We start from the raw sequence: 25,969 nt of genomic DNA, 5'->3' as shown, positions 1-25,969 counted from the left end.
AAATATGAATAATTTTCCTGAACTCAATAGAATTACAGTGGGTCATGTCAGAGTATACTTTGCCTGGCACATACTCCTCTACAGTATTATCATCTTCAAAATCTGCTCTTCAGGTTTTTCCTGCAGTGAAGGAGGAGCTGTGAAGATGAAAGAAGCACATTCTCTCCTCACAGTGAAAATTCATCAAAATACCTTTACAATGCAAAACAGCAGTAGTAAGAGTACCGACCTTTGAAGACACTGCTTTTGTCCAGGGGAAGCAAAATGTGTCACTAAAAAACAAACAAACAAACAAACAAACAAACAAACAAACCCCACACAAATGAACAAAGAAACAAAAAGAAAACCTATAGAAGTATGTAAGTGTTCTTAAAAGAAGAGTCAAAATTATTTGGAATTAACGAAATTAATATTCTGATACTCAGAAAACCTGCCCACCAGCAAGTACAGGAGTGGAATAACTCTATTAGTCTTACCTGCATGTATGTTACTTGCTGACTGCATCTATACTGGCTATGAGATCCCGGGTCTTGATCCACTGCAAACCGTCTGTAGCAGTACACTTCAGTTTCAGGCTAGACGTATTTCTTGAACTAATTTTTGTTTAGTATGAGTTGAGACAAGAAATTTGTCTTTTTTAGTAGGAAGGAAGAGGAACTGTAGTCTTGGCCACATTTTGGATAAAACTTGATCTGGAACTGTTTGTTCTTGTAGAATTAATTTTACGTTGGAATACAAATGAACACACAAACATGCTTTTATATTATTTTAAGTAATGTTTACCATCAGATTATCTGAACATCTATTTTATATATTTATTTTTATTATTATTACTTTATTGTTGCCCATATAGGGGAAGACACAGCAGACCTTCTGTATTTTAAGCACAAGAGCTTTATTTTACTACCTCTGTACCACAGTAATAAGCTTCTATCATTATTTTCACCTGGCCAGAAAAACCAAATGTGAAAAGCAAAGGCATTTAACATTGCCATCTGAGGTTTCTCAATTTCGTATTCGTTCAAGAGAGAAGGAAGGAATCATTTTTGTTACCAGTTTCCCAGTCATCTGCACTTTTACCAACCTCTGTTTCTTGGAGATGCTGTAGTTTAAACTTCATTTTCCCTCAATTCCTTCGCTGACCTAGAGGTGTGGTCCATATCAGTGTTGACTCGAAACAAAAGACAATGCTACTCAGATACAATTCTTCTCCTTGCAATGATTTTCTCTCTTCTCTGTAGTAACAACAACAAAACTTGGTGGATTAAATTCAAGTGTTCAGGTCAAGATAAGGAAGTAGCACTGTGAAAGTTTGATGGCACTGCTGTGAGATCATGTTGGGAAGGAATGCTAGGAGCACTGGGAGAAGGTGGAATCCTGAGAAGAATCAGCAGAGGGTTTCAGATGCTGGAGACTGAAAGTGGACCCCGAGAGTGTATAGTTCAGAACTGTGTTGGACAGATTTGGGGCAGCTGTTAACAATGCAACTTTCTGTCTCCTACTTTTCCTACATCTGAGACTGCATTTTGTTTACAGTGGGAATTAATGTTCTTCACAAAATACCTGAAGGTTTTCAGACTAGAAAGGCTGAAGTAGGCTCTTGGTTTCAGAACTGTTCCTTCAAAAGACTGTTTCCATGAGAAGGGCGGTGAGGGCTGTCCAGTTTGGGAGGTGACAGAAACGCCTCTTGGAAAGTGTGTAAGATAAGGCAGAAGTACAGTAACACGATCACATTAAGATTAAAAAATATACAGCTATTTAGTGATTTTGAATAGAGGCTGTTTTACCTCTCCCTGAGTTGGCCACTAGGAAGCATAACAAGCCTACAGGACATCTTGGTGGTAATTTAAAGCTGCTGCAGAACGCTGTAGAGAGCTTGCTGCCGTGGAGAGCTGGAATCAAACTCACTGCAATGAAGGTCCACGAGTGTTTGTGGTCTATTCCTGGGACTGTACTGACCCCTAGTGACTGCAATTCTAATTAAATAATTTACAGAATATATCACTATTATTTTGACACCAAGTACTGCTGTACCAAGAAGCTTTCATCAAAAGGTGTCTTCATTATGAGGAAATTATTAAAATCCTTTTTAGCAGTGTCTACAGGAAGCAAATTTTCACTCTGTTTTTATTTTACAATAACCCATTTTTATTCTCATTTGCGTGCTGACTTGAGACATACATTGATATATTAATAAAAGAACAGCTTATTTAAAATACCACCGCTGCCAAGATCCTGGGAGTTGGTGGTTTTAATTTATCTGTGTAAGTATGTTCAGGAATGCAGAGTCTCACACTGGAAGCCTTGCAAAGTTTTTTTTATAAAATACAGATGGCATCCCCATTCATCTGTTTACAATCTAATATGCTGTACCTACACTACTTATCTGATGTGCTTTTAGAAGTACCATCTGGAAAAAACTTAGCATAGCACATTTTTACATGTATAAAGCAACAACAACAGATCATTTCTTTTCCCTGAGTCCTTCAACTCAGCAGTAGGTTAGGTTTAAGGATATGATCCATGGCAAGTTCAATTCTCCTTCCGTACCCCATGCCTCCGATCTGTAGCATGTTATATAAGATCGTATTTTCAAGGACTATCAGTTTGAGTCAGTTTTGACATACATGAGAAAAAACAGAAATTCACTATTCAGGCCTCGCTGCACAAAGTGTTGAATGCCCTCCATTTCCTTAAAGCAAAGGCATGCACCCACTCAGCTCTGCTGCACTGCGAATCACTCAGTTCTCTGTGAACGAGGGTCTGCTGCTTATGGAGTGGGGGGGACAAACTGAAGAGAGGAAGGTGCTTTATTGATTTCAGCTACAAAGATTTCTGCTAGTAACTTCAGATGTGAAATACTAGTTCATAGAGGCACACCTTTGTGCTTGTCAACTCACTGCAGTCAAACCTCAGTGCAATTCATTTGACTCTAATTAATTACAGCGCTGTTATTAGCAAAGTAAATATTGTAGATATTAGAAATTCCATACCCAATTCATTTTTATTAGGTGCATTTATTTGACACTTATGAATATGCAAACATCGTGTTTTAGACATACTACAGTAACAATGCTATGCATCCAAGCACAGTCTCTGCTCCAAGTGGCTCGCCGTTAGACTCTAACCTGTTTGCCATTTGGTCACTCATTGTTTCTACGCCCGGGAAAAGGAAAACAGGGCTAAGACTCATTTCCTTAAGTAAGTCTCTGGCAAACAGATTGTTGCTAATTGCAATAACTCCCCAAAATTCAGCTTTTTGTGCAGGTACATCAATAAGGAAAATCAATAGTCTTAACACCTGAACAAACAAACAGTATTAACTATACTCCTAGAACTCTCAAAACCAAATGGAAAATAAAAATGCAAAGCTGCAAAAGTTAAATATTGAAATCCTTTTTAAATAAATGCAGGAGTAAGAACAGACCATAATGATAATGGAGCTCCGCTCAATTTATTGTCCTGCTCAGTATAATACCGTAAAGTACAGACTAACACTAAACAAACACTAAAGGTAAGATTTAGATAACATGGCAAAATGAGAATAAAAGAATTAACTAAAAGGCAGACAACATACAGAATGCTGCTGCAAGGCACTCTGTGCTCCAGTTTGAAAATCCAATGTTTAATTAGAGAGAGAGAGACATTCAGTATGCTTAGTAATTGATTTTAAAAAGATGTTTTGTGTCTTTCACATTTTTCTGCATCTCAGCTCAAACAGCTCTTTATCTTCTAAAGATTACAATTACATCATGGATGAATCTGGCTTCCACATCAACACAGACATTTTCTGGAAGGCATCGGTACTGCTGCTTACGTTCAAAATCCTATGAAACTGCCAAGTACAGCTAATAATACCTATTCAGATTAAGAATTATGCATTAAAGCATCTGTCAGACAAAAAGGGGGAAGATCTTTCAAGGATCTTTTATTGTCAGCTTTGCAGTATACGGACAAAGCCTGTAAAACATCATTTTGTCTGTATACTGCAAATTTTCACAGCAGATGAAATTTTGTGAGCAGACTGAAAACCTCTATAGGTGCTCACACAGAACATACTTTAGTGTACATTTTTATGGTTTTTGAATGGTTAGAATGTATTTTCTGCATCTTGTTTTGTGGTTTTGATGACCAGATGTGCAATATCTTATTTTGTTGTTTAACTGGAATTTTTATTCAAAGTTGAAATATTGGCTTCATATCTTTTTGCTGCCTCTAAGTCCTTTTCTTTTCTCTTCATCTCCATATCTTGGCTCTGTGGTCAAAAGAGATACAGTGAACATTTTGTGTACAATTCGAGTAAAACTGTATGATCCTTCAGAGAGATTTTAAGAATTAAACCTTCAACAATCGTAGGGGCAATGGAAATAAAAATATTCCACACTAATAAAATTAATCTATTTTGAAAATGTTGCATCCTTTTTCCACCAAAACCCTTCAGTGCACATGTTTAAGAACAATGTAGTACTCGCATGAAGCAACCAGGCACGGCAGCTATTACAGATACTTAATGTGCACTCAATTAGAGAGAGAGAGAGATTGTCCACATACACGTTCTCTCTTGCTTTCTCCAGTGCTAGAAGCCAAAACCCACTTCATGAAATCTCCTCACTTAAAAAGCAGGGACATATTTTGTTGTCATGTCAGAACATTTTAGACGATCAGAAATAATGTGTTAATTATACAGAGAAAATTACACGTCCACATGTAAAACTACTAACAATTCTTTCAGATTATTCAACGTTGCTTAGGATCTTACAGTCTCTGGTGAGGTTTTAAGAGGTTTCAAGAGATACATTTTCTCAACAAGGAGACACAGTTTTGATAAAAAACTGAATTACAAATATTTCTACAACAGATTTACCTGTTTGTGAAAGCACCAGATACAAAGCAATACGATGTTAATAAATAATCGTTTTGTATACAATTTGGTTAGAAATGCAAAAAGCATTATTATACTGATATCCCTGTTTTCTTTTAATTCCAGATCAATTCCAACAAGTAATTCCACAATAATTCTGTTTTTCAGTTTATATGCAGCATCTAAGTAACACAGTTTTTAGTTTTGGTCCAATGTTTTTCATTTGTGTCCAGAAGAATTTCACACCCAGCGGCTCAGGTACTCTTCAAAGAAAAGGTGCTGAAAATGATGTTAGCTCTTTGTAGGACAAAACGCTCTGGACAAATTTTCTTTGAAATGCTCTATCCCATTTTTAGACTGGAGATTTGGTAAAATATATCTTTTGCATTGAGAACTTCTCTCTGGTATTTCTATGCAAACCTCAAAAAAAAAACCCAAATATTTAAAGGAAAAAAACAACCAAAACTGTTAGTCCCAAGGACTAAACAATAATGCTGAGATTGATTTCATTTACACTTTCTCATCTAAAAACAATTACCCGTCAGACATACTACTTTTATTGTAAATGAAGACAAGAAGGCACCTCAAAATGGAGATCCATCTTAACAAAGATAAATAAAACTGGCAATTTATCATTTGAGAATTATTTGAATTATTTGTCATTCTATTTGTCACTGAAGTGTCAAAACACAGTTGTCCAAAATACTGATTAAGGCTGGAAATAAAAGCCAAAATATGGTACTATTCTGTAAGTAGAACATTGCAAAACTGTATTATAAAGTTAAATGTAACTAGAAGATACATAATTACATCTGAAAGAGACAAAAAGTAAAATAGATTACAAATCCCACTCTAAGTTTCTTGTTGAATTCACGACACGGAAGGTACATCACCCTGAAAGAATGGTAGGAAGAATGAATTTTGTCCTCCATTCAGCAATGACAATGTGAGAACACAATAATGCATGTCGCAAAAGTTCTGTTACCAATTTAAACTTGTTCTGAAGTTTGAATACATTCCAAGAGTTTGTTTACTTAAGAAAAAAAAATAATCATCAATAATGAAAACAATCAAAACCCTAAGTAGAATTTCAGTGAAATACTATTTGCAAAGACATAGACCAAAAAAAAAAAAAAAAAGGTCATTCCTTCATCCCCTTCCAGAAAAAAAGTGGAACAATAAATATTTCTTGAGAGCAAACTAAAATGATACTGGAAGACTACTTCTACTGCTATTACTATTGATATTCAGAGTAGAATGATAAATTAAAATGGTCAAACGTTATCTTTCAAAAGAAGAAAATTACCTACAAGAAGATTCAGAAGTGGGAATCAGCACAAAGTTTAAATGTGTTTACATCTCTATGGAAATTACTGTAGTGTAATGATGAAAATCAAGCTGGATTAAATGGCCTCTTGCCCACACTTAGGTGTAAGTACCTAAATAGGTATTCATATTTAGATATAAAAACCTACATATTCACTTCCAGTGACAAACGTGAAAGCAGCAGAATACAGTCAGGTATTTTAAGAGTCATTTTAAGAATTCCATGTAAGCAGGAACTCAAGTGTATATCCATTGTATATTGGTTCCTGTATGACTCTGCCACCACGGTAGGACACATATGCTGATCTTTTAGGTTCTGGAGAGTTGAAATAAATGTTTCTTTCAGTTTGTCTCACAGAACCAATAGAAGAAGTAGTTCCATCATCCCTTCTACGATAATTTTGTTGGTAATTTGGTTTAACTTTTGAGTATGAAGTGGGAGTTCCTAAAATTGGAAAAACAAATGTATAAAGTAATGTTGTGATATTACTCAAAGAAGACAAAATTTAAAAGAATGTTCTGTACAGACAGTCCACTCAAAATAGAGATTGTCCATATGCGACACATAGAACGGAACAAGGTAGTGCTAAATCATCTAATAGTTTAGTTTTTAGGAATGAGTAAGCCAACTGTTTTATAAAAATACCTTTGCCTGTTCCTGCATTAGGTGAGTTTCTTTGCTCCTCAGAAATACAGTTATTCTTCTTTACCCCCTTGAAGTGGCATTTCCTCACACATTCAGCGCTGCCTGTTGCTGAAGGATTTAATTGCACAGATTTACCTTTCAAAAAGCACACATTTTCTTATCAAGAAATGCTATGATGAATTGAAAAACTCATCTTCCACTTCATACACAGGTCTCCTTAGGTAAGGAACACTATCTTCCTCTTTAAATATTTTGAAAGAATCATCTCACAAAATGAAAAAAAAAGTTGCTACATTTCCATTAGCACAGCTCAAGGTCTCAAAATCTTGAGGACAAACTCAAAATTTAACAATAACAGTCCAACAGTACTTTGAACAAGTTTGAAACAAACAATTACTTTGATTCTGTCTCTGAACGTTTCCCATTAGGAATCAGAAAAACTTCAATAATACTGTAAGAAATAGAATCTCACTGAAAAGCGAAGAATCACAGAACTGTATGCCCCCTGCCAAAGCAGCTCCCTAGCCCAGGTTGCACAGGTAGGCGTCCAGGCGGGTCTGCAACGTCTCCAGAGAAGGAGAATCCACCACCTCTCTGTGCAGATGTGCCACTGCTCCGGCACTGCACTGGGAAGAAGTTCCCACACACATTTGTGCTGAACTTCCTGCGCTTCAATTTGTGGCCATTTTCCCTTTTTCTATCACCACGCACCGCACAGAGTCCAGCCTCGTCCTTTTGCCTCCCACTCCTTAGGTATTTATGGACATGGATTAAATTCCCTCTGCATCTCCTTTTCTCAAGGCTGAACAGACCCTGGTCTCTCAGCCTTTCCTCATAAGAGAGGTGTTCCATGCCCATTAATATCTTTGTAGCCCTCCACTGAAGCCTTTCAAGGAGATCCCTGTCTATTTTGTACCGAAGAGCCCAGAACTGGACACAGGAGTCCAGGTGAGGCCTCACCAAGGCAGAGTAGAGGGGGAGGATCAGGTCCCTTGACCTGCTGGCCATGCTCTTTTTAATGCAGCCCAGGATCCCATTGGCCTTCTTGGCCACCAGCGCACACTGCTGGCTCAGGGCCAGCCTATCATCATCAGGAACCCCAAGTTCATAGGTTCATAGCTTTATAGGTTGGAAAGGACCTACAAGATCATCTAGTCCAACCATCCTCCTAACACCATCCCTACCCACTGAACTGCTAAATCAAATCCCTTAGCACCTCAACAAAACGCTTCTTGAACAGCGCTAGGGATGGTGCCTCAACCACCTCCCTAGGCAGGCCATTCCAGTGCCTGACCACTCTTTCAGAGAAAAATTGTTTCCTCAAATCTAATGTAAATCTTCCCCGGCACAACTTGTGGCCATTCCCTCTTGTCCTGTCATAATTTATCAGGGAGAAGAAGTCCCTATTCACAGAGCACCTCTCCAGCAGGTCATCCCCAAATTTTAAATAAGTACCTTTTTCGTTTGAATGCTTTGATGCAGTTGGTGTTTTTTCAAAATATACTGGCTCACTTTGTTTCCCATTAAAATATTTGTTCCTCCGTGGTGCAAAATAATCACGTCCTAGAGAAAATGAAGAAAAGATGAAGGAAATCCTCAATTTTAAAGAACATTCTGAACAATAAAATGTGAAACATTTTATAATTACATTCTGAGTGAAATTAACAAAAAAGAAAAAAATATAATAAAACCAAATAGACAATTCATTATGCATCTCACACCAAAAAAAATTTTTTTTAAGGTAAACATTTAAAAGCTTTAAGTACACATGGGTATGATTTAATTACAGAATTCCTTCTCGGCAGGCAGGGAGAGGTGATTGTCCCCATGTGTGCAGCTCTTGTGAGGACCCATCTGCAGTACTGCATCCAGGCCTGGGGACCCCAGTACATGACAAACACAGAGCTCTTGGAATGAGACTAGAGGAGGGCCACTAAGATCACAGGAAGGCTGGAACAGCTCTACTATGAAGATGAGATGAGGGAATTGGGCTCGTTTAGCTTGTAGATGTATCAGGAAGCCAAAATTAATTACCTTTATTTTCATAGGATTTATCATCCGCTCTATTAATACATTTCAATGGTACTTTCATTCCTGAAGTCTCTCTCTCTCTTTTCATATTATTGTCACCTGGAAAGGCAACAGAAGGAACACGTTAGCTCCCTGCATATAGCCACAATGAATGAAAATGTCATTCTCTTCCTTCCACATCTATGAATTAGTAATTAGCTCCAAGCAATTCTCTTGACCTGCTTGCTTTATATTCTTCTTTCTCTATTATTTTGTTTTGAAATATATCCATACGTGTAAACCAGTGAAGCATACTGCATAAGCTCTCTTGACCAGATTTAAGAATAACTGTGTTTGTTATAAAATGAGACTGCCAACTGAATGTCAGTCAGTTTAATTAATCAGGTCGAACAAATCATTTGAGCTGAAGATACACAAGTGTCTTTGGTAGACAAACCTTCAGTAATGATGGTGAAAAGCATCAATTCTTGTTCAGAAGTCTGTTTCCCATACAAAGAAGTAACTCCTAAATTTGCAAAGAATAAGTCACCCATAACATTAGATAATCTCACAGAATGAAAATACTTGGAGCTGTAGAGACCAACTAGATGATCTTTGAGGTCCTTTTCAACCCAAGCCACTCTATGGTTCTGTGATAATATGAAAGAGACCTGTATGCTGTTTCATACCCATCTGAAGCTAGAAGATGCACAGCACTTTGCTGACAGCTAGACCAAGCATCCCTAGCATGGTCATGAATTATTTTGCATTGACAAACAAAGGGGAGAAAAAGGAATAATACTGAAATTCTTATTATTCTTACCAGTATTTTATATTTCTGAAGGAAAAAATGCAAATACTGATAAGCAAACAAACACAGGTTGGTCTGAAAGTAATGCCTCCTGTAGGCATTCCTCCACTAATTTTTTTTAACTTCACAAGCCATTTCTCTGATCAAAATAAGCAGGAAAAAGTCCAATGTAATGACCATAAAGGTTTTTTATATTTACTAAAATCTTCAAACATGCTGAATAATAAGTGATATTTTCAATCTCTACAATTGATGGTGTAGTATGAAAAGGAGTGTACAAAATGTGTAACAAAAAAACCTAGGTATTTCAGATATTAATTTATATTTAAAGGGTGGAGTTTGTACCAGGCATATTGACTTTAGGCAGTTTACAACACAATGTTCAGCATTGAGAAGCCAATATTAATTACCTTTATTTTCATAGGATTTATCACCTGATCTCCTAAATTGCTTCACTGATACTTTCATTCCTGAAGTCTCTCTCTCTCCTTTCATATTATTGTCACCTGAAAAAGCAACAGAAGGAACACGTTAGCTCCCTGCATATAGCCACAGTGAATGAAAATGTCATTCTCTTCCTTCCACATCTATGAATTAGCAATTAGCTCAAAGCAATTTCCTTTATAGTTTCATATGTTCATAGGTACATTAGGTTGGAAAGGACCTACAAGATCATCTAGTCCAACCATCCTCCTAACACCATCCCTACCCACTGAACTGCTAAATCAAATCCTTTAGCACCTCATCTAAACGCTTCTTGAACAGCGCTAGGGATGGTGCCTCAACCACCTCCCTAGGCAGGCCATTCCAGTGCCTGACCACTGTTTCAGAAAAGAAATGCTTCCTCAGGTCTAATCTAAATCTTCCCCGGCGCAACTTGTGGCCATTCCCTCTCGTCCTGTCGTTATTTATCAGGGAGAAGAGGCCCATCCCCTCCTCACCACAACCCCCCTTCAGGAAGTGGTAGAGTGCAACAAGGTCTCCTCTGAGCCTCCTCTTCTCCAGACTAAACAATCCCAGCTCCCTCAGCCGCTCCTCGTAAGACTTGTGCTCCAGACCCCTCACCAGTTTTGTTGCCCTTCTCTGAACACGCTCCAGGGCCTCAATGTCCTTCTTGTAGTGAGGGGCCCAAAACTGAACACAGTACTCGAGGTGCGGCCGTACCAGAGCTGAGTACAGGGGGATGATCACCTCCCTGCTCCTGCTGGCTACACTATTTCTAATACAGGCCAGGATGCTGTTGGCCTTCTTGGCCACCTGGGCACACTGCCGGCTCATGTTGAGCCGAGCATCAACCAACACCCCCAGGTCCTTTTCCTCTCTACATTCTTCAAGCCATTCTGCCCCAAGCCTATAGCATTGCATGAGGTTATTGTGGCCAAAGTGCAGGACCCGGCACTTGGTCTTATTGAACCTCATCCCATTGAGCTCAGCCCAGCTGTTCAGCCTATCCAAATCCCTCTGAAGGGCCTCCCTACCCTCAGGCAGTTTGACACATCCTCCCAACTTGGTGTCATCTGCAAACTTACTGAGGGTACACTCAATTCCCTCGTCTAGGTCATCAATAAAGATATTAAACAAGATGGGCCCCAAAACTGACCCTTGGGGGACACCACTCGTAACAGGACGCCAGCTGGACTTAACTCCATTAACCACTACCCTCTGGGCACGGCCCTCCAGCCAGTTCTCCACCCAGAGAAGAGTGAACCGGTCCACACCACGGGCTGCCAGTTTCCTTAGGAGAATACTGTGGGAGACCGTGTCAAAGGCCTTGCTGAAGTCCAGGTAGACTACATCAACAGCCTTTCCCTCATCTACCTGTCTGGTCGCCCAGTCATAGAAGGAGATGAGGTTGGACAAGCACGACCTGCCCCTGGTGAACCCGTGCTGGCTGGGTCTGATCCCTTTATTGCCATGAACGTGTCATGTGATTTCCCTCAAGATCATCTGTTCCATAACTTTCCCTGATACTGAGGTCAGGCTGACAGGCCTGTAGTTCCCCGGGTCTTCCTTACGGCCTTTCTTGTAGATGGGAGTCACATCGGCAAGCCTCCAATCTTGTGGGACCTCTCCAGATAACCAGGAATGCTGATAGATGGCAGAAAGTGGCTCGGCAATCACCTCTGCTAGCTCCCTCAGCACCCTTGGGTGGATCCCATCTGGCCCCATGGACTTGTGGCAGTTCAGATGGAGGAGTAGATCTCTGACCATCTCTGCTTGGATCACAGGGGGTGCATTATGCACCCCGTCCCGATTCCCTATTCCCTATAAGAAGTCCCTATTCACAGAGCACCTCTCCAGCAGGTCATCCCCAAACCTTAAATAAGTACCTTTTTCGTTTGAATGCTTTGATGCAGTTGGTGTTTTTTCAAAATATACTGGCTCACTTTGTTTCCCATTAAAATATTTGTTTCTCTGTGGTGCAAAATAATCACGTCCTAGAGAAAATGAAGAAAAGATGAAGGAAATCCTCAATTTTAAAGAACATTCTGAACAATAAAATGTGAACCATTTTATAATTACATTCTGAATGAAATTAATAAAAAAGAAAAAAATATAATAAAACCAAATAGACAATTCATTAAGCACACCCACAAAAAAAATAAATTAAGATAAATATTTAAAAGCTTTAAATAAACAGGGGAATGATTTAATTACAGAATTCCTTCTCGGCAGGCAGGGGGAGGTGATTGTCCCCATGTGTGCAGCTCTTGTGAGGACCCATCTGCAGTACTGCATCCAGGCCTGGGGACCCCAGTACATGACAAACACAGAGCTCTTGGAATGAGACTAGAGGAGGGCCTCTAAGATCACAGGAAGGCTGGAACAGCTCTACTATGAAGATGAGATGAGGGAATTGGGCTTGTTTAGCTTGTAGATGTATCAGGAAGCCAATATTAATTACCTTTATTTTCATAGGATTTATCACCTGATCTCCTAAATTGCTTCACTGATACTTTCATTCCTAAAGTCTCTCTCTCTCTTTTCATATTATTGTCACCTGAAAAAGCAACAGAAGGAACACGTTAGCTCCCTGCATATAGCCACAATGAATGAAAATGTCATTCTCTTCCTTCCACATCTATGAATTAGTAATTAGCTCCAAGCAATTTCCTTGACCTGCTTGCTTTATATTCTTCTTTCTCTGTTATTAGTCATTTCAACTGTGCATTGTGAAACTTAAGCACTCATGTATAACATCTGAATTTTCTAAGGAAGTGCCATGACACTCACATTAAAGAAGACATGGTATATACTGACTACAAAAATAAAAATACCTACCTGTCCCTGAATCTTGCTCAACGGTGTCCATTGCTAATTTCTCACTTCCCAAACCTGGAGATGGAGGAGCAATTTCTCTTGACTGGAGAACCTGAGGGTACTGAACCCTATAATATTCTCCTAAACAAACAGCAAAAAGTAAAAAAAAAACCTCAAACACCTTTACTGTACTGGCAATGGTGCTGTTCATAAAAGGGTCACCCATGTCATACTCACCAGATTTATAGCACACTTCCTTTATTGCTCTTTCTTCTTCAATGTCTTCAGCAGTCTTTTCCCGTGTAACAGAAATAGCTGTAGGAAACATTTTATAAAGATTACTAGATATCTTGTCATGCCATACCAAGACCATTAATGTTTCTTAACTATCAAATAACACGATGAATTTCATTTTTGCCATGATTATTTGTTAACACTAGGTTTTTCCCAGTGCAATGGAATTTCAGCTACAGCAGCTCTTAAAGTAACTGCTGATTTAGAGTGATTTAAAAAAATATTTTCAGTATTCATCTGTAAAATATTATATATATTCTCAAAAGGAAATCTCAGTGAACATGTCATCCATGTTTTCTTGTCACAAAGCCTCTTCCCAATGTTGTTAACTTGCAGTGCCTGCAACTCTTAAGTAACACTCTTTAGTGAGTGCTCCTTATCTGTCTCAGTTAAGACTAGTAAGACTAATCTCTAAGTGAGACACGTTCCATTGCTTAACTACAGGTGTGCTGGTTGTTGATTTTTGTTTTCTTTTTCATATATGTTTTTTCATATATATATGTGTTTGTAAACCAGTGAAGCATATTGCATGAATTTTCATTAGCAAGTCCTCAGTCAACACATAGTATTAAATATTAATTGTTAATATTAATATTTACACTGAGAAGACCTCCAGGAAGATAATAAAAATGTCATTCTACATGAGAAAATGCCAAATGCTTGTTATATGATAGTATTTGACAGTCATCTGAATATTTTAAATTCTATTTGATGAAAAATGGAATATGGGAATTACACCAGCATCAAAATACAAAACTAGATGCTTTGCAGGAGTTAGAAACTATGGTTTACTCATGCGTCTGCTGTCTAACAGCTTTGCTGGGAAACAGTTTCAAAAACTTGACAACAGCTCTTTCCTAAAAATGTTAACAGTCATGGGAATACATCAGTTGTGAACCACATTGCATCAGGTGAAAAACCTTTATTCTAGTTCCTTCTAAGAGGAAATGGAAAACTTATTTACTATTACTATTGTCTTCGTCCTCCTCTTCATCCTCGTCTTCATTGCTGAGGTCTACAATCACTGGAGGGTGAATTGGTATTAAAATATTCCCCTGAATTTTGTAGAGTTCTTGACTATTGGCTGAAATCAGAATCCCTTCTTGGCCTTGCTGTTGAACTACAGTATCTGCAGAAAAGAACCAGAGACCGATTTTTTTTCAAGAGGGAACTGCAATCTGAAGTTCAGGTTCAGACCAACAGGTAAACTTTCAAAGTAATTATCATACATAAACTGTCTGCAAATAGATGAACTGAGCCTTATTTCAAGTATCTTCTAGAGAGGCAGGCAAATGAACACACTCCAAACACATGAAGAAATAGAATGCATGTGTAGTAGCCCCTCTGATGGGAAAGACAACACACTGCTGACTATAGCCTGCAGAAAAGAGAAGCTTCTATACTGTTCAAAAAACTTGTACAATACATAATATATTATATACTATTGTATGATAATATATATAGGCTGTATATCTCTTCCTGCTAGTAGACAGACAAACTAAGTAACTTTCTTTCTTCCAATCTCTTTGTAGGTAGTTTACAACACAGGGAAATAAAGGATTAATAACATCTTGGCTGAAGTGCATTGCTTCCAGGACTCTGCTTGTGGAAATAGAGTAAGCATGCTGAGTAGCAGGCAGGCCTGGGTTGCTCCACAGGGCATCAGTTTGGAAGAATTTAGCACTGTTAAGCACTAAGCCAAATCAAACTTCAACACGAGTTTTAAGCCTGGAAATAAATAAATAATTACAGCATGTGCAATGTTATGGTGAGCACCCAGACTGTGGAGTTACAGGTATGCCAGTAAAATGAAACAGTTTGGGGCCATTTCCTAGTTCTGAGTTTCGGGCATTACTCCTAGAAAGAATGTCTGTTGGGCATCTTCCCTAGTTCACACCATAACCAAAAGTGTAATTGAGTTTACAGCAGCTCTGGCTGTCAGAGGCTGAGCATTAGAGTATGAGTGTGGGGCACCACCTGAAGGGTGGGCCCTGTGGTACCGAGCTGTGTTGGGGCAGCGCTTGGAAGGCCACGTGGGATCAGTTCAGGAAGGATGGCATCTCACCAGAGTGACACCACGCTGGGCAAAGAGTGACCACAAGGGAACAGCAGAGATGAATCGTTAAGGTCTGACTGCAGTCACCCCATTCCCCTCAATGCATTCCCCCCATTCCCTCCCTAGGGGAGGAGGTAGGAGTGGATTAGGGGAAGGTGGTTTTAGTTTGCTTTTAGTTTCTCACTTCTCCAGTCTGTTAGTAGCTGGCAATAAACTACATTAATCATTTCCTTGGAGAAAATGGACAATTTCAGATACTTTTTAGAAAACGGGAATAAAAAAAGTCCCTGAGTGATGCTTTCGAGTGAGGCCAGAAAAGACCCTATCAGTTCAGAAGCTAAGAGATTAATGATTTCCTATGAAACAAAATCTTCAGACTAAATCTGACTCGTATGTTCTAAGCCGGGACAAAATATTTACATAGATAAATGCCTTCCTACTCCAATAATATAGCACAGATGAAAAGCTAATATAAAGTTTTGCTCCGTGGATCTCAGAAATCTAAAGTGGCATCTACTAATTCATCTTATATATAACTAGCAACTATGAAGACTTGTAACACTGCACGTACATGTATAAATTAACATAGCAACCCACCCACTGATCAGTACAACTCCTTGGTTCACTCTGAACTTGATGTGATAGCTGGTCACTCCTGATTCATTTGCAGCGGTGCACTTTTTTGATGTTAACGTGCACTATGCAAGCAGTGGAAGTTTAAGGATATGTTTCAGTGTTTAGTTACTTAGTGGACAAATGGTTGAGAAAACACTTCTACTTACTGACAGTAGGCGGCAGAAACAGTCCGTTTATACGACGAGGTTTGCTATGCTGGAAGCTGCAATCGATCCTCACACAGCCTAACGGCTTTGTTTCCCAGAAACACAAGGTGTTGCTGTACTTTTGCTGGGAGACAAAACATTTTCAGACATGGTTACAGTGTACTGTGATGAACGGAGGACTAACACTTTGCAGGACCACACAGTGCTCTGTCAGAATGTTTAAAGGTAACTACACCTACGTAAGGGAGATACATTCTCCACTGCAGACATTTTACAGATGTTGGGAAGAAAAAAATCTTTCTTTTTTACACAGTATTCATTTAATTTATGTGTGCCTGGGTTTCCTCTTCTACAGAATAAGTTTACCAGACCCATCTCAAACAAAATTTGCTGAAGATGCCTAAAAAACCCCCTGAAATCATACAAATTTAGGAACTTGTACAGACTTGTCAGACGTGGATTACAAAAGAAATTTGTTTCATTTCTCTTTCAAAACCACGTTGGCAGGAGGAAGTCACTTTTGATGTTAGAATTAAAATTGTGCTTGAAGAAACCCACTCCTTTCTACCTTTATGTGAACGCTTCCCTTGTCTCCATCACGTTCACAAGATATCAGAGCTCAGAAGTTTCTCGCAGTGACAGACTCTTCACTTGAAACACTAATGCACAGAATGATTCTGAGGTTGACAGACTAAATCCCCATACACAGCGTACAAGTGGCTGCTTTAAACTGTGAATGTCCTCCAATAAAACTCCTTGTCATTAATGTGAGAGACCATGCAGCAGCCAAGTATAAAAATGTGATGAAAAATATTTACAAATCACCAAAATTATGCAGGATTTGATGTTCAGAAACTACTACCATTACACTGCTTAGGCCACCTGCCAGCTGTTTTTTCACATGACGCACAGAAGCTTAATGGGGAAAAACAAGTTGGTCATCCAATTATTGCTGCTTCACTTCTACATACAGTCCCAGTGCTGGGATAATACTGATCGAGATTTTTCCAGATTACATCTGTCCACAAAAGTGCACAACCAGCACATTTCCAGTGAAAGCCCCTTTCTTCACTCAAAATTCTCTCCCTTATTTTTCTTTAAGGAAAACAAAGTCACACTTGAAAAACGTCTGAATTCTCCCTGAAGTAAGTGGGAATGTTCCCATTGGTTCTGGAGAGACGAGTCTTACTCAGCTGGCATTAGGAGTCGAAGCCTGTCTCTGAAGCACCAATGCCTAAACCACCGATGCTCAAACAGATGCAATAACCAAGAACCAATCCACCCCTGGATTTTTACCAACTACAACAGAAACATTTCTTGGAAGTTCTGAATGGCTTCCTTTTCTGGAACAGGTCTTGAAGAAACTCAGGTAGTCAGTGTAAGCAGAACTTGTAAACACGGTCTATTAATTCAGATTTACTATAACTTTGACAGAATAAGAGAGATGAATTATGAGGGATTTTTAATGTCTGTGCTCCCTGAGTATCTGAGCCTTAGCCCCAGGAGAAATTAGGACAATTAGCTCCTCTCACTTCAGAAAATTAAATCATTGATTTATGTATGCCATGATAGATGCATACCAACTTCTAACGTTCGATAATAAATCTCCCTCTAACTATGCACGTATCATCAAGGATGCTGACCACTCTAGAATCTATAGCATTTACCTGTGCATGTGGAGGAGAATAACTGTGGTCATTCCCATCTTGATCCATTGTCACTTATTTTGTACTTATTCTACTCCTTTTATTCCAGCAGAGCACACGTTAAAAGACACCAGTGTACAAGCAAATCTTAAATTTGTCCCGAAAACAGTAGTTTTCTTTACAAGAAGGTGTTTTCAGAACTTCAGCTCTGCATCTGTTTTGGAACAAATCTCCAACTGATGGCCTAGCTAAAGCTCAGTACAGCTGAGCTGAGGAGGTGGCCTGCCTGCTAAGGGCCAAAGTTGGTTTCTGGGGTAAAAGGAGTGTTACCTGGCAATTACATAGCATTGTTACATAACATGTCCACTGCTCCTGCAGACATTGTGACATCATCAGATGACATCATCTAACCTTCCACGCTTGAACATAGTCCCTATTTCTCACTGTAGAAGTTAGGGTCTTCTAACCAAACCTCTGATACAAAACTGATGCCTGCATTTTTAAGCAAAGTTCTTGTACTCATTGTGTTTCTTACCGTATCTCTCTCTGGGCTGATACACTTGCCGCTTACTGAGAGTAAGCTCTGATGTGCTGAGGGCCTGTGCTGTTTCTGCTACACGTGTCCTCTCTCTCCCATGATGTTCACTGCCACAGCTAAAGCAGGGAACAGCATATGCTTGTGTCACCGATTAACACTCAAGCCTCGGGTTGCCTCTGTGCAAAAAGCAAGTAGGGGTGAAATGAGTTTTTTAACCCTGGAAAGCGCTCAGATGTGCAGTTACCCCTGCAGCGTGGGATGAGATGTACTACACTGTGTGATGCGGGCAGCAGCGCGCACTGTAACCGCGGCCGAGCAGCGCCCGGAGAGCGCAGAGAAGCTGGGGAGGCAGCTGTCGCAGCCCACGTACAAGCTGACACTGAGAAGACCCCACTCTTTGGGGACACCGCTTCCGCGCCCGTGTAGGGACGGACGGAAGAGTACCGAGCGACGGCGGGGGCTGAAGTAAGAAGCAACGGCCTTCGCCTCAGCCCCACCGCGAGCCCCGCGCCGCCGCTCGGGCCTCACACGCGAGAGGCGGAGGCGGCGCCGCCGGACTACGTCTCCCATAGCGCAGCGCGGTGCGGGCGCACTTCCGCCTGCTCGCGGGGCCGGCGTCGGGAGAGGGCGGGCGGCGCCATGAGCCGCCGGGGTGCGGTGCAGCGCAAGGTGCCGTGCTTGTTCGTGACCGAGGTGAAGGAGGAGCCGTCGGCCAAGCGGGAGCGCCAGGTGCGCGGGGCGAGGCCGGGAGGCGGCGGCGGCGGCGGCGGCGGCGCTCGAGTGGAGCCCGGCGCGGCTGCAATGGGGCAAGAGCAGAATGGCACCCGTCTGTGCGGCTGCAGGCTTTAACGCTTCCTGTTGTCCTGCCTCAGTGGAAAACAGCTGGGATCCGTCTGTGTGATTTGCTCCCCTTGAAGTTTGCTGGCAGTGGCCGGGGCTAACCTTTCCGTACCTGCGCCCTGCCGTGTTGGGGTCCTCCCCTAAGTTGCTATTCCTTCATAGAGGAAAAGCAGTTGGGCTTAGGTGTGAGGGCAAGGATGGCACTGGGGTATGGCTGCTTTATTCGTGGCGTGGGGGAACCGCTGTAAAGTAGAGAGGAAAGACTTCCTTTGGATGTAAGGTGGAAAATGTTTACTCAGAGGGCTGTGAGGCACTGGCATAGGCTGCCCAGAGAAGCACCGACGTTAGCACGCTTTCACTAAAACTGTTACAGAAGTACCACGAATGGTGCCTCGTAGAAACGTTAACTAACCGTGGCTGGATATTATTTCAGATCACAGTATGGCTTCTTTCTCTGAAGTACCTGAAAAAACTAATGAAGCTACATCCTACCTCTACTTCCACTATTTTTGGGCAAAGGTCAGAGGAAGCAATAGGAAATATTCTGTTTGTGATGATTCTTTGTGAGTAGAAAGAGATTTGACTTGGCTTTGTAGTAGCCTTTGTAAGACTGCATCTGAATTTATCAATAGCATCTTAGGTATTGGAAAAAAGACGGTATAAATATTAAAGTAAGAACGGATGGTGATTTGTGTGGGCTTTATTTTATTTGTGCTGTGAAAGTGTACATCCACTGATATAAAGTATACATACTGAAAAATTTCACCTAGTAGCTGTACATTTATCTCCAAAAATACTTCTAGCCTGGCTGGTGTACTGCAGGTATGTTTTCCATTCTTTCTTCTTGAATTTTCTACAGCTGAGGTACAAATAACTAACGTGTAAGAGCAGAGACGAGCACAGCACTGTATGCTGTTGAGATGCACGACTGCAACAATACATTACAGTATCAGTGATCGGGAGTTCACCATCCATAAGGTGCTTTCAGAGTTTCTGGACTTGTCAGAGTTGAAAACTTGGACTTTTTCTTAAGAATGTCTATAACTGCAATTACTGTTTTGAGCAATATTGCATAGTAGATGGGGGAGGTATAACTGTTTTTCATTTTGACTGGTGTATATAATGTAAATACACTCAGAAAGTAATCTCAGTGAACATGTCATCCGGGATTTGTTGTCACAAAGCCTCTGTCCAATGTTGTTAACCTGCTGTGTCTGCTGGCACAGCTGGTGAAGTGAGTGCTCCTTATCTGTCCCAGTTAAGACTAGTAAGACTAATGTCTAAGTGAGACACGTTCAGTTGCTTAATTACAGGTGTGCTGGTTGTTGATTTTTGTTTTCTTTTTCAGATATGTTTTTTGATGTATGTATGTGTTTGTAAACCAGTGAAGCATATTGCATGAATTTTCTTTAGCAAGTCCTCAGTGAACACATAGTATTAAATATTAAGAATATTGGTGAGACCAGGAAGATAATAAAAATGTCTTTCTACATGAGAAAAGGCCAACTATTCAGATCATCCTCAAATTGAGAACTTGTACAATACATAATATATACTATTATATGATAATATATATAGGCTGTATATCTCTTCCTGCTAGTAGACAGACAAACTAAGTAACTTTCTTTCTTCCAATCTCTTTGTAGGTAGTTTACAACACAGGGAAATAAGGGATTAATAACATCTTGGCTGAAGTGCATCGCTTCCAGGACTCTGCTTGTGGAAATAGAGTAAGCATGCTGAGTAGCAGGCAGGCTTGGGTTGCTCCACAGGGCATCAGTTTGGAAGAATTTAGCACTGTTAAGCACTAAGCCAAATCAAACTTCAACACGAGTTTTAAGCCTGGAAATAAATAAATAATTACAGCATGTGCAATGTTATGGTGAGCACCCAGACTGTGGAGTTACAGGTATGCCAGTAAAATGAAACAGTTTGGGGCCGTTTCCTAGTTCTGAGTTTCGGGCATTACTCCTAGAAAGAATGTCTGTTGGGCATCTTCTCGAGTTCACACCATAACCAAAAGTGTAATTGAGTTTACAGCAGCTCTGTCTGGCAGAGGCTGAGCATTAGAGTATGAGTGTGGGGCACCACCTGAAGGGTGGGCCCTGTGGTACCGAGCTGTGTTGGGGCAGCGCTTGGAAGGCCACGTGGGATCAGTTCAGGAAGGATGGCATCTCACCAGAGTGACACCACGCTGGGCAAAGAGTGACCACAAGGGAACATAGAGGCACATCTTTGTGCTTGTCAACTCGCTGCAGTCAAACCTCAGTGCAATTCATTTGACTCTAATTAATTACAGCGCTGTTATTAGCAAAGTAAATATTGTAGATGTTAGAAATTCCATACCCAATTCATTTTTATTAGGTGCATTTATTTGACACTTATGAATATGCAAACATCGTGTTTTAGACATACTACAGTAACAATGCTATGCATCCAAGCACAGTCTCTGCTCCAAGTGGCTCGCCGTTAGACTCTAACCTGTTTGCCATTTGGTCACTCATTGTTTCTACGCCCAGGAAAAGGAAAACAGGGCTAAGACTCATTTCCTTAAGTAAGTCTCTGGCAAACAGATTGTTGCTAATCGCAATAACTCCCCAAAATTCAGCTTTTTGTGCAGGTACATCAATAAGGAAAATCAATAGTCTTAACACCTGAACAAACAAACAGTATTAACTATACTCCTAGAACTCTCAAAACCAAACGGAAAATAAAAATGCAAAGCTGCAAAAGTTAAATATTGAAATTCTTTTTAAATAGATGCAGGAGTAAGAACAGACCATAATGATAATGGAGCTCCGCTCAATTTATTGTCCTGCTCAGTATAATACCGTAAAGTACAGACTAACACTAAACAAACACTAAAGGTAAGATTTAGATAACATGGCAAAATGAGAATAAAAGAATTAACTAAAAGGCAGACAAGATACAGAATGCTGCTGCAAGGCACTCTGTGCTCCAGTTTGAAAATCCAATGTTTAATTAGAGAGAGAGAGACATTCAGTATGCTTAGTAATTGATTTTAAAAAAATGTTTTGTGTCTTTCACATTTTTCTGAAATTTAATGTCTCTCTGTCCAAGATGTCTTCCAGCCTCCACCAGTTCTTCTCTGTTCATGAACATCAGGTCTAGCAGGGCACCTCTCCTGGTAGGATCTCTTGCCACATGCGTCAGGAAGTTATCTTCCACACATTCTAGAAACCTCAAATCTTCAAGAGATTAATGATATAATCTGGTGAGATAAAACCTATTTCCATTGTGCCCCCAAATTAAAAGTGGCTGAACTTTAACACTGCAAACCGTCTGTAGCAGTACACTTCAGTTTCAGGCTAGACGTATTTCTTGAACTAATTTTTGTTTAGTATGAGTTGAGACAAGAAATTTGTCTTTTTTAGTAGGAAGGAAGAGGAACTGTAGTCTTGGCCACATTTTGGATAAAACTTGATCTGGAACTGTTTGTTCTTGTAGAATTAATTTTACGTTGGAATACAAATGAACACACAAACATGCTTTTATATTATTTTAAGTAATGTTTACCATCAGATTATCTGAACATCTATTTTATATATTTATTTTTATTATTATTACTTTATTGTTGCCCATATAACGGTCTGGAGAAGAGGTAGGACTAAAGAAAGTAGCCAAGTTTACAGGAACCTAACCATCTCACGATGTTTTACAAATTCAGCTGTTTACTTCTGCCTAATTACTTTTTATCTTAGGGGAAGACACAGCAGACCTTCTGTATTTTAAGCACAAGAGCTTTATTTTACTACCTCTGTACCACAGTAATAAGCTTCTATCATTATTTTCACCTGGCCAGAAAAACCAAATGTGAAAAGCAAAGGCATTTAACATTGCCATCTGAGGTTTCTCAATTTCGTATTCGTTCAAGAGAGAAGGAAGGAATCATTTTTGTTACCAGTTTCCCAGTCATCTGCACTTTTACCAACCTCTGTTTCTTGGAGATGCTGTAGTTTAAACTTCATTTTCCCTCAATTCCTTCGCTGACCTAGAGGTGTGGTCCATATCAGTGTTGACTCGAAACAAAAGACAATGCTACTCAGATACAATTCTTCTCCTTGCAATGATTTTCTCTCTTCTCTGTAGTAACAACAACAAAACTTGGTGGATTAAATTCAAGTGTTCAGGTCAAGATAAGGAAGTAGCACTGTGAAAGTTTGATGGCACTGCTGTGAGATCATGTTGGGAAGGAATGCTAGGAGCACTGGGAGAAGGTGGAATCCTGAGAAGAATCAGCAGAGGGTTTCAGATGCTGGAGACTGAAAGTGGACCCCGAGAGTGTATAGTTCAGAACTGTGTTGGACAGATTTGGGGCAGCTGTTAACAATGCAACTTTCTGTCTCCTACTTTTCCTACATCTGAGACTGCATTTTGTTTACAGTGGGAATTAATGTTCTTCACAAAATACCTGAAGGTTTTCAGACTAGAAAGGCTGAAGTAGGCTCTTGGTTTCAGAACTGTTCCTTCAAAAGACTGTTTCCATGAGAAGGGCGGTGAGGGCTGTCCAGTTTGGGAGGTGACAGAAACGCCTCTTGGAAAGTGTGTAAGATAAGGCAGAAGTACAGTAACACGATCACATTAAGATTAAAAAATATACAGCTATTTAGTGATTTTGAATAGAGGCTGTTTTACCTCTCCCTGAGTTGGCCACTAGGAAGCATAACAAGCCTACAGGACATCTTGGTGGTAATTTAAAGCTGCTGCAGAACGCTGTAGAGAGCTTGCTGCCGTGGAGAGCTGGAATCAAACTCACTGCAATGAAGGTCCACGAGTGTTTGTGGTCTATTCCTGGGACTGTACTGACCCCTAGTGACTGCAATTCTAATTAAATAATTTACAGAATATATCACTATTATTTTGACACCAATTCATTATGAGGAAATTATTAAAATCCTTCTTTTTAGCAGTGTCTACAGGAAGCAAATTTTCACTCTGTTTTTATTTTACAATAACCCATTTTTATTCTCATTTGCGTGCTGACTTGAGACATACATTGATATATTAATAAAAGAACAGCTTATTTAAAATACCACCGCTGCCAAGATCCTGGGAGTTGGTGGTTTTAATTTATCTGTGTAAGTATGTTCAGGAATGCAGAGTCTCACACTGGAAGCCTTGCAAAGTTTTTTTTATAAAATACAGATGGCATCCCCATTCATCTGTTTACAATCTAATATGCTGTACCTACACTACTTATCTGATGTGCTTTTAGAAGTACCATCTGGAAAAAACTTAGCATAGCACATTTTTACATGTATAAAGCAACAACAACAGATCATTTCTTTTCCCTGAGTCCTTCAACTCAGCAGTAGGTTAGGTTTAAGGATATGATCCATGGCAAGTTCAATTCTCCTTCCGTACCCCATGCCTCCGATCTGTAGCATGTTATATAAGATCGTATTTTCAAGGACTATCAGTTTGAGTCAGTTTTGACATACATGAGAAAAAACAGAAATTCACTATTCAGGCCTCGCTGCACAAAGTGTTGAATGCCCTCCATTTCCTTAAAGCAAAGGCATGCACCCACTCAGCTCTGCTGCACTGCGAATCACTCAGTTCTCTGTGAACGAGGGTCTGCTGCTTATGGAGTGGGGGGGACAAACTGAAGAGAGGAAGGTGCTGTATTGATTTCAGCTACAAAGATTTCTGCTAGTAACTTCAGATGTGAAATACTAGTTCATAGAGGCACACCTTTGTGCTTGTCAACTCACTGCAGTCAAACCTCAGTGCAATTCATTTGACTCTAATTAATTACAGCGCTGTTATTAGCAAAGTAAATATTGTAGATATTAGAAATTCCATACCCAATTCATTTTTATTAGGTGCATTTATTTGACACTTATGAATATGCAAACATCGTGTTTTAGACATACTACAGTAACAATGCTATGCATCCAAGCACAGTCTCTGCTCCAAGTGGCTCGCCGTTAGACTCTAACCTGTTTGCCATTTGGTCACTCATTGTTTCTACGCCCGGGAAAAGGAAAACAGGGCTAAGACTCATTTCCTTAAGTAAGTCTCTGGCAAACAGATTGTTGCTAATTGCAATAACTCCCCAAAATTCAGCTTTTTGTGCAGGTACATCAATAAGGAAAATCAATAGTCTTAACACCTGAACAAACAAACAGTATTAACTATACTCCTAGAACTCTCAAAACCAAACGGAAAATAAAAATGCAAAGCTGCAAAAGTTAAATATTGAAATCCTTTTTAAATAAATGCAGGAGTAAGAACAGACCATAATGATAATGGAGCTCCGCTCAATTTATTGTCCTGCTCAGTATAATACCGTAAAGTACAGACTAACACTAAACAAACACTAAAGGTAAGATTTAGATAACATGGCAAAATGAGAATAAAAGAATTAACTAAAAGGCAGACAACATACAGAATGCTGCTGCAAGGCACTCTGTGCTCCAGTTTGAAAATCCAATGTTTAATTAGAGAGAGAGAGACATTCAGTATGCTTAGTAATTGATTTTAAAAAGATGTTTTGTGTCTTTCACATTTTTCTGCATCTCAGCTCAAACAGCTCTTTATCTTCTAAAGATTACAATTACATCATGGATGAATCTGGCTTCCACATCAACACAGACATTTTCTGGAAGGCATCGGTACTGCTGCTTACGTTCAAAATCCTATGAAACTGCCAAGTACAGCTAATAATACCTATTCAGATTAAGAATTATGCATTAAAGCATCTGTCAGACAAAAAGGGGGAAGATCTTTCAAGGATCTTTTATTGTCAGCTTTGCAGTATACGGACAAAGCCTGTAAAACATCATTTTGTCTGTATACTGCAAATTTTCACAGCAGATGAAATTTTGTGAGCAGACTGAAAACCTCTATAGGTGCTCACACAGAACATACTTTA

General features: G+C 39.8%; 1 protein-coding gene across 1 annotated transcript; it reads right to left on the bottom strand.

Moving 5' to 3' along the window:
* Positions 1-6,399: 6,399 nt before the first annotated feature.
* LOC136051459 (uncharacterized protein C12orf50 homolog) lies at positions 6,400-17,762 on the bottom strand. The gene is made up of 9 exons (XM_065740898.1): positions 17,715-17,762; positions 16,048-16,171; positions 14,174-14,338; positions 13,153-13,230; positions 12,937-13,056; positions 8,868-8,963; positions 8,289-8,396; positions 6,834-6,941; positions 6,400-6,632 (listed from the first exon to the last, which is right to left on the bottom strand). Exons 1-9 carry the CDS (start codon positions 17,760-17,762, stop codon positions 6,400-6,402), a joined length of 1,080 nt encoding a protein of 359 aa, XP_065596970.1.
* Positions 17,763-25,969: the final 8,207 nt, after the last annotated feature.

This window comes from Cyrtonyx montezumae, unplaced genomic scaffold (assembly GCF_038088225.1).
Source record: "Cyrtonyx montezumae isolate F1298 unplaced genomic scaffold, pur_monq_1.0 scaffold_3, whole genome shotgun sequence".
Classification (NCBI taxonomy): domain Eukaryota; kingdom Metazoa; phylum Chordata; class Aves; order Galliformes; family Odontophoridae; genus Cyrtonyx; species Cyrtonyx montezumae.
This window is presented reverse-complemented; position numbering and strand designations above follow the sequence as displayed.

Bases quoted from the DNA above. Each gene is read 5' to 3' on its own strand.
- LOC136051459 (XM_065740898.1), bottom strand. From the start codon at position 17,762: ATGGATCAAGATGGGAATGACCACAGTTATTCTCCTCCACATGCACAG. The intron at 14,339-16,047 runs GTAAGTAGAAGT...TCTTTTCTGCAG, and splicing joins GTTTCTGCCGCCTACTGTCA to ATACTGTAGTTCAACAGCAA. The intron at 13,231-14,173 runs GTAAATAAGTTT...TGTTTCCTACAG, and splicing joins GGACGAAGACAATAGTAATA to CTATTTCTGTTACACGGGAA.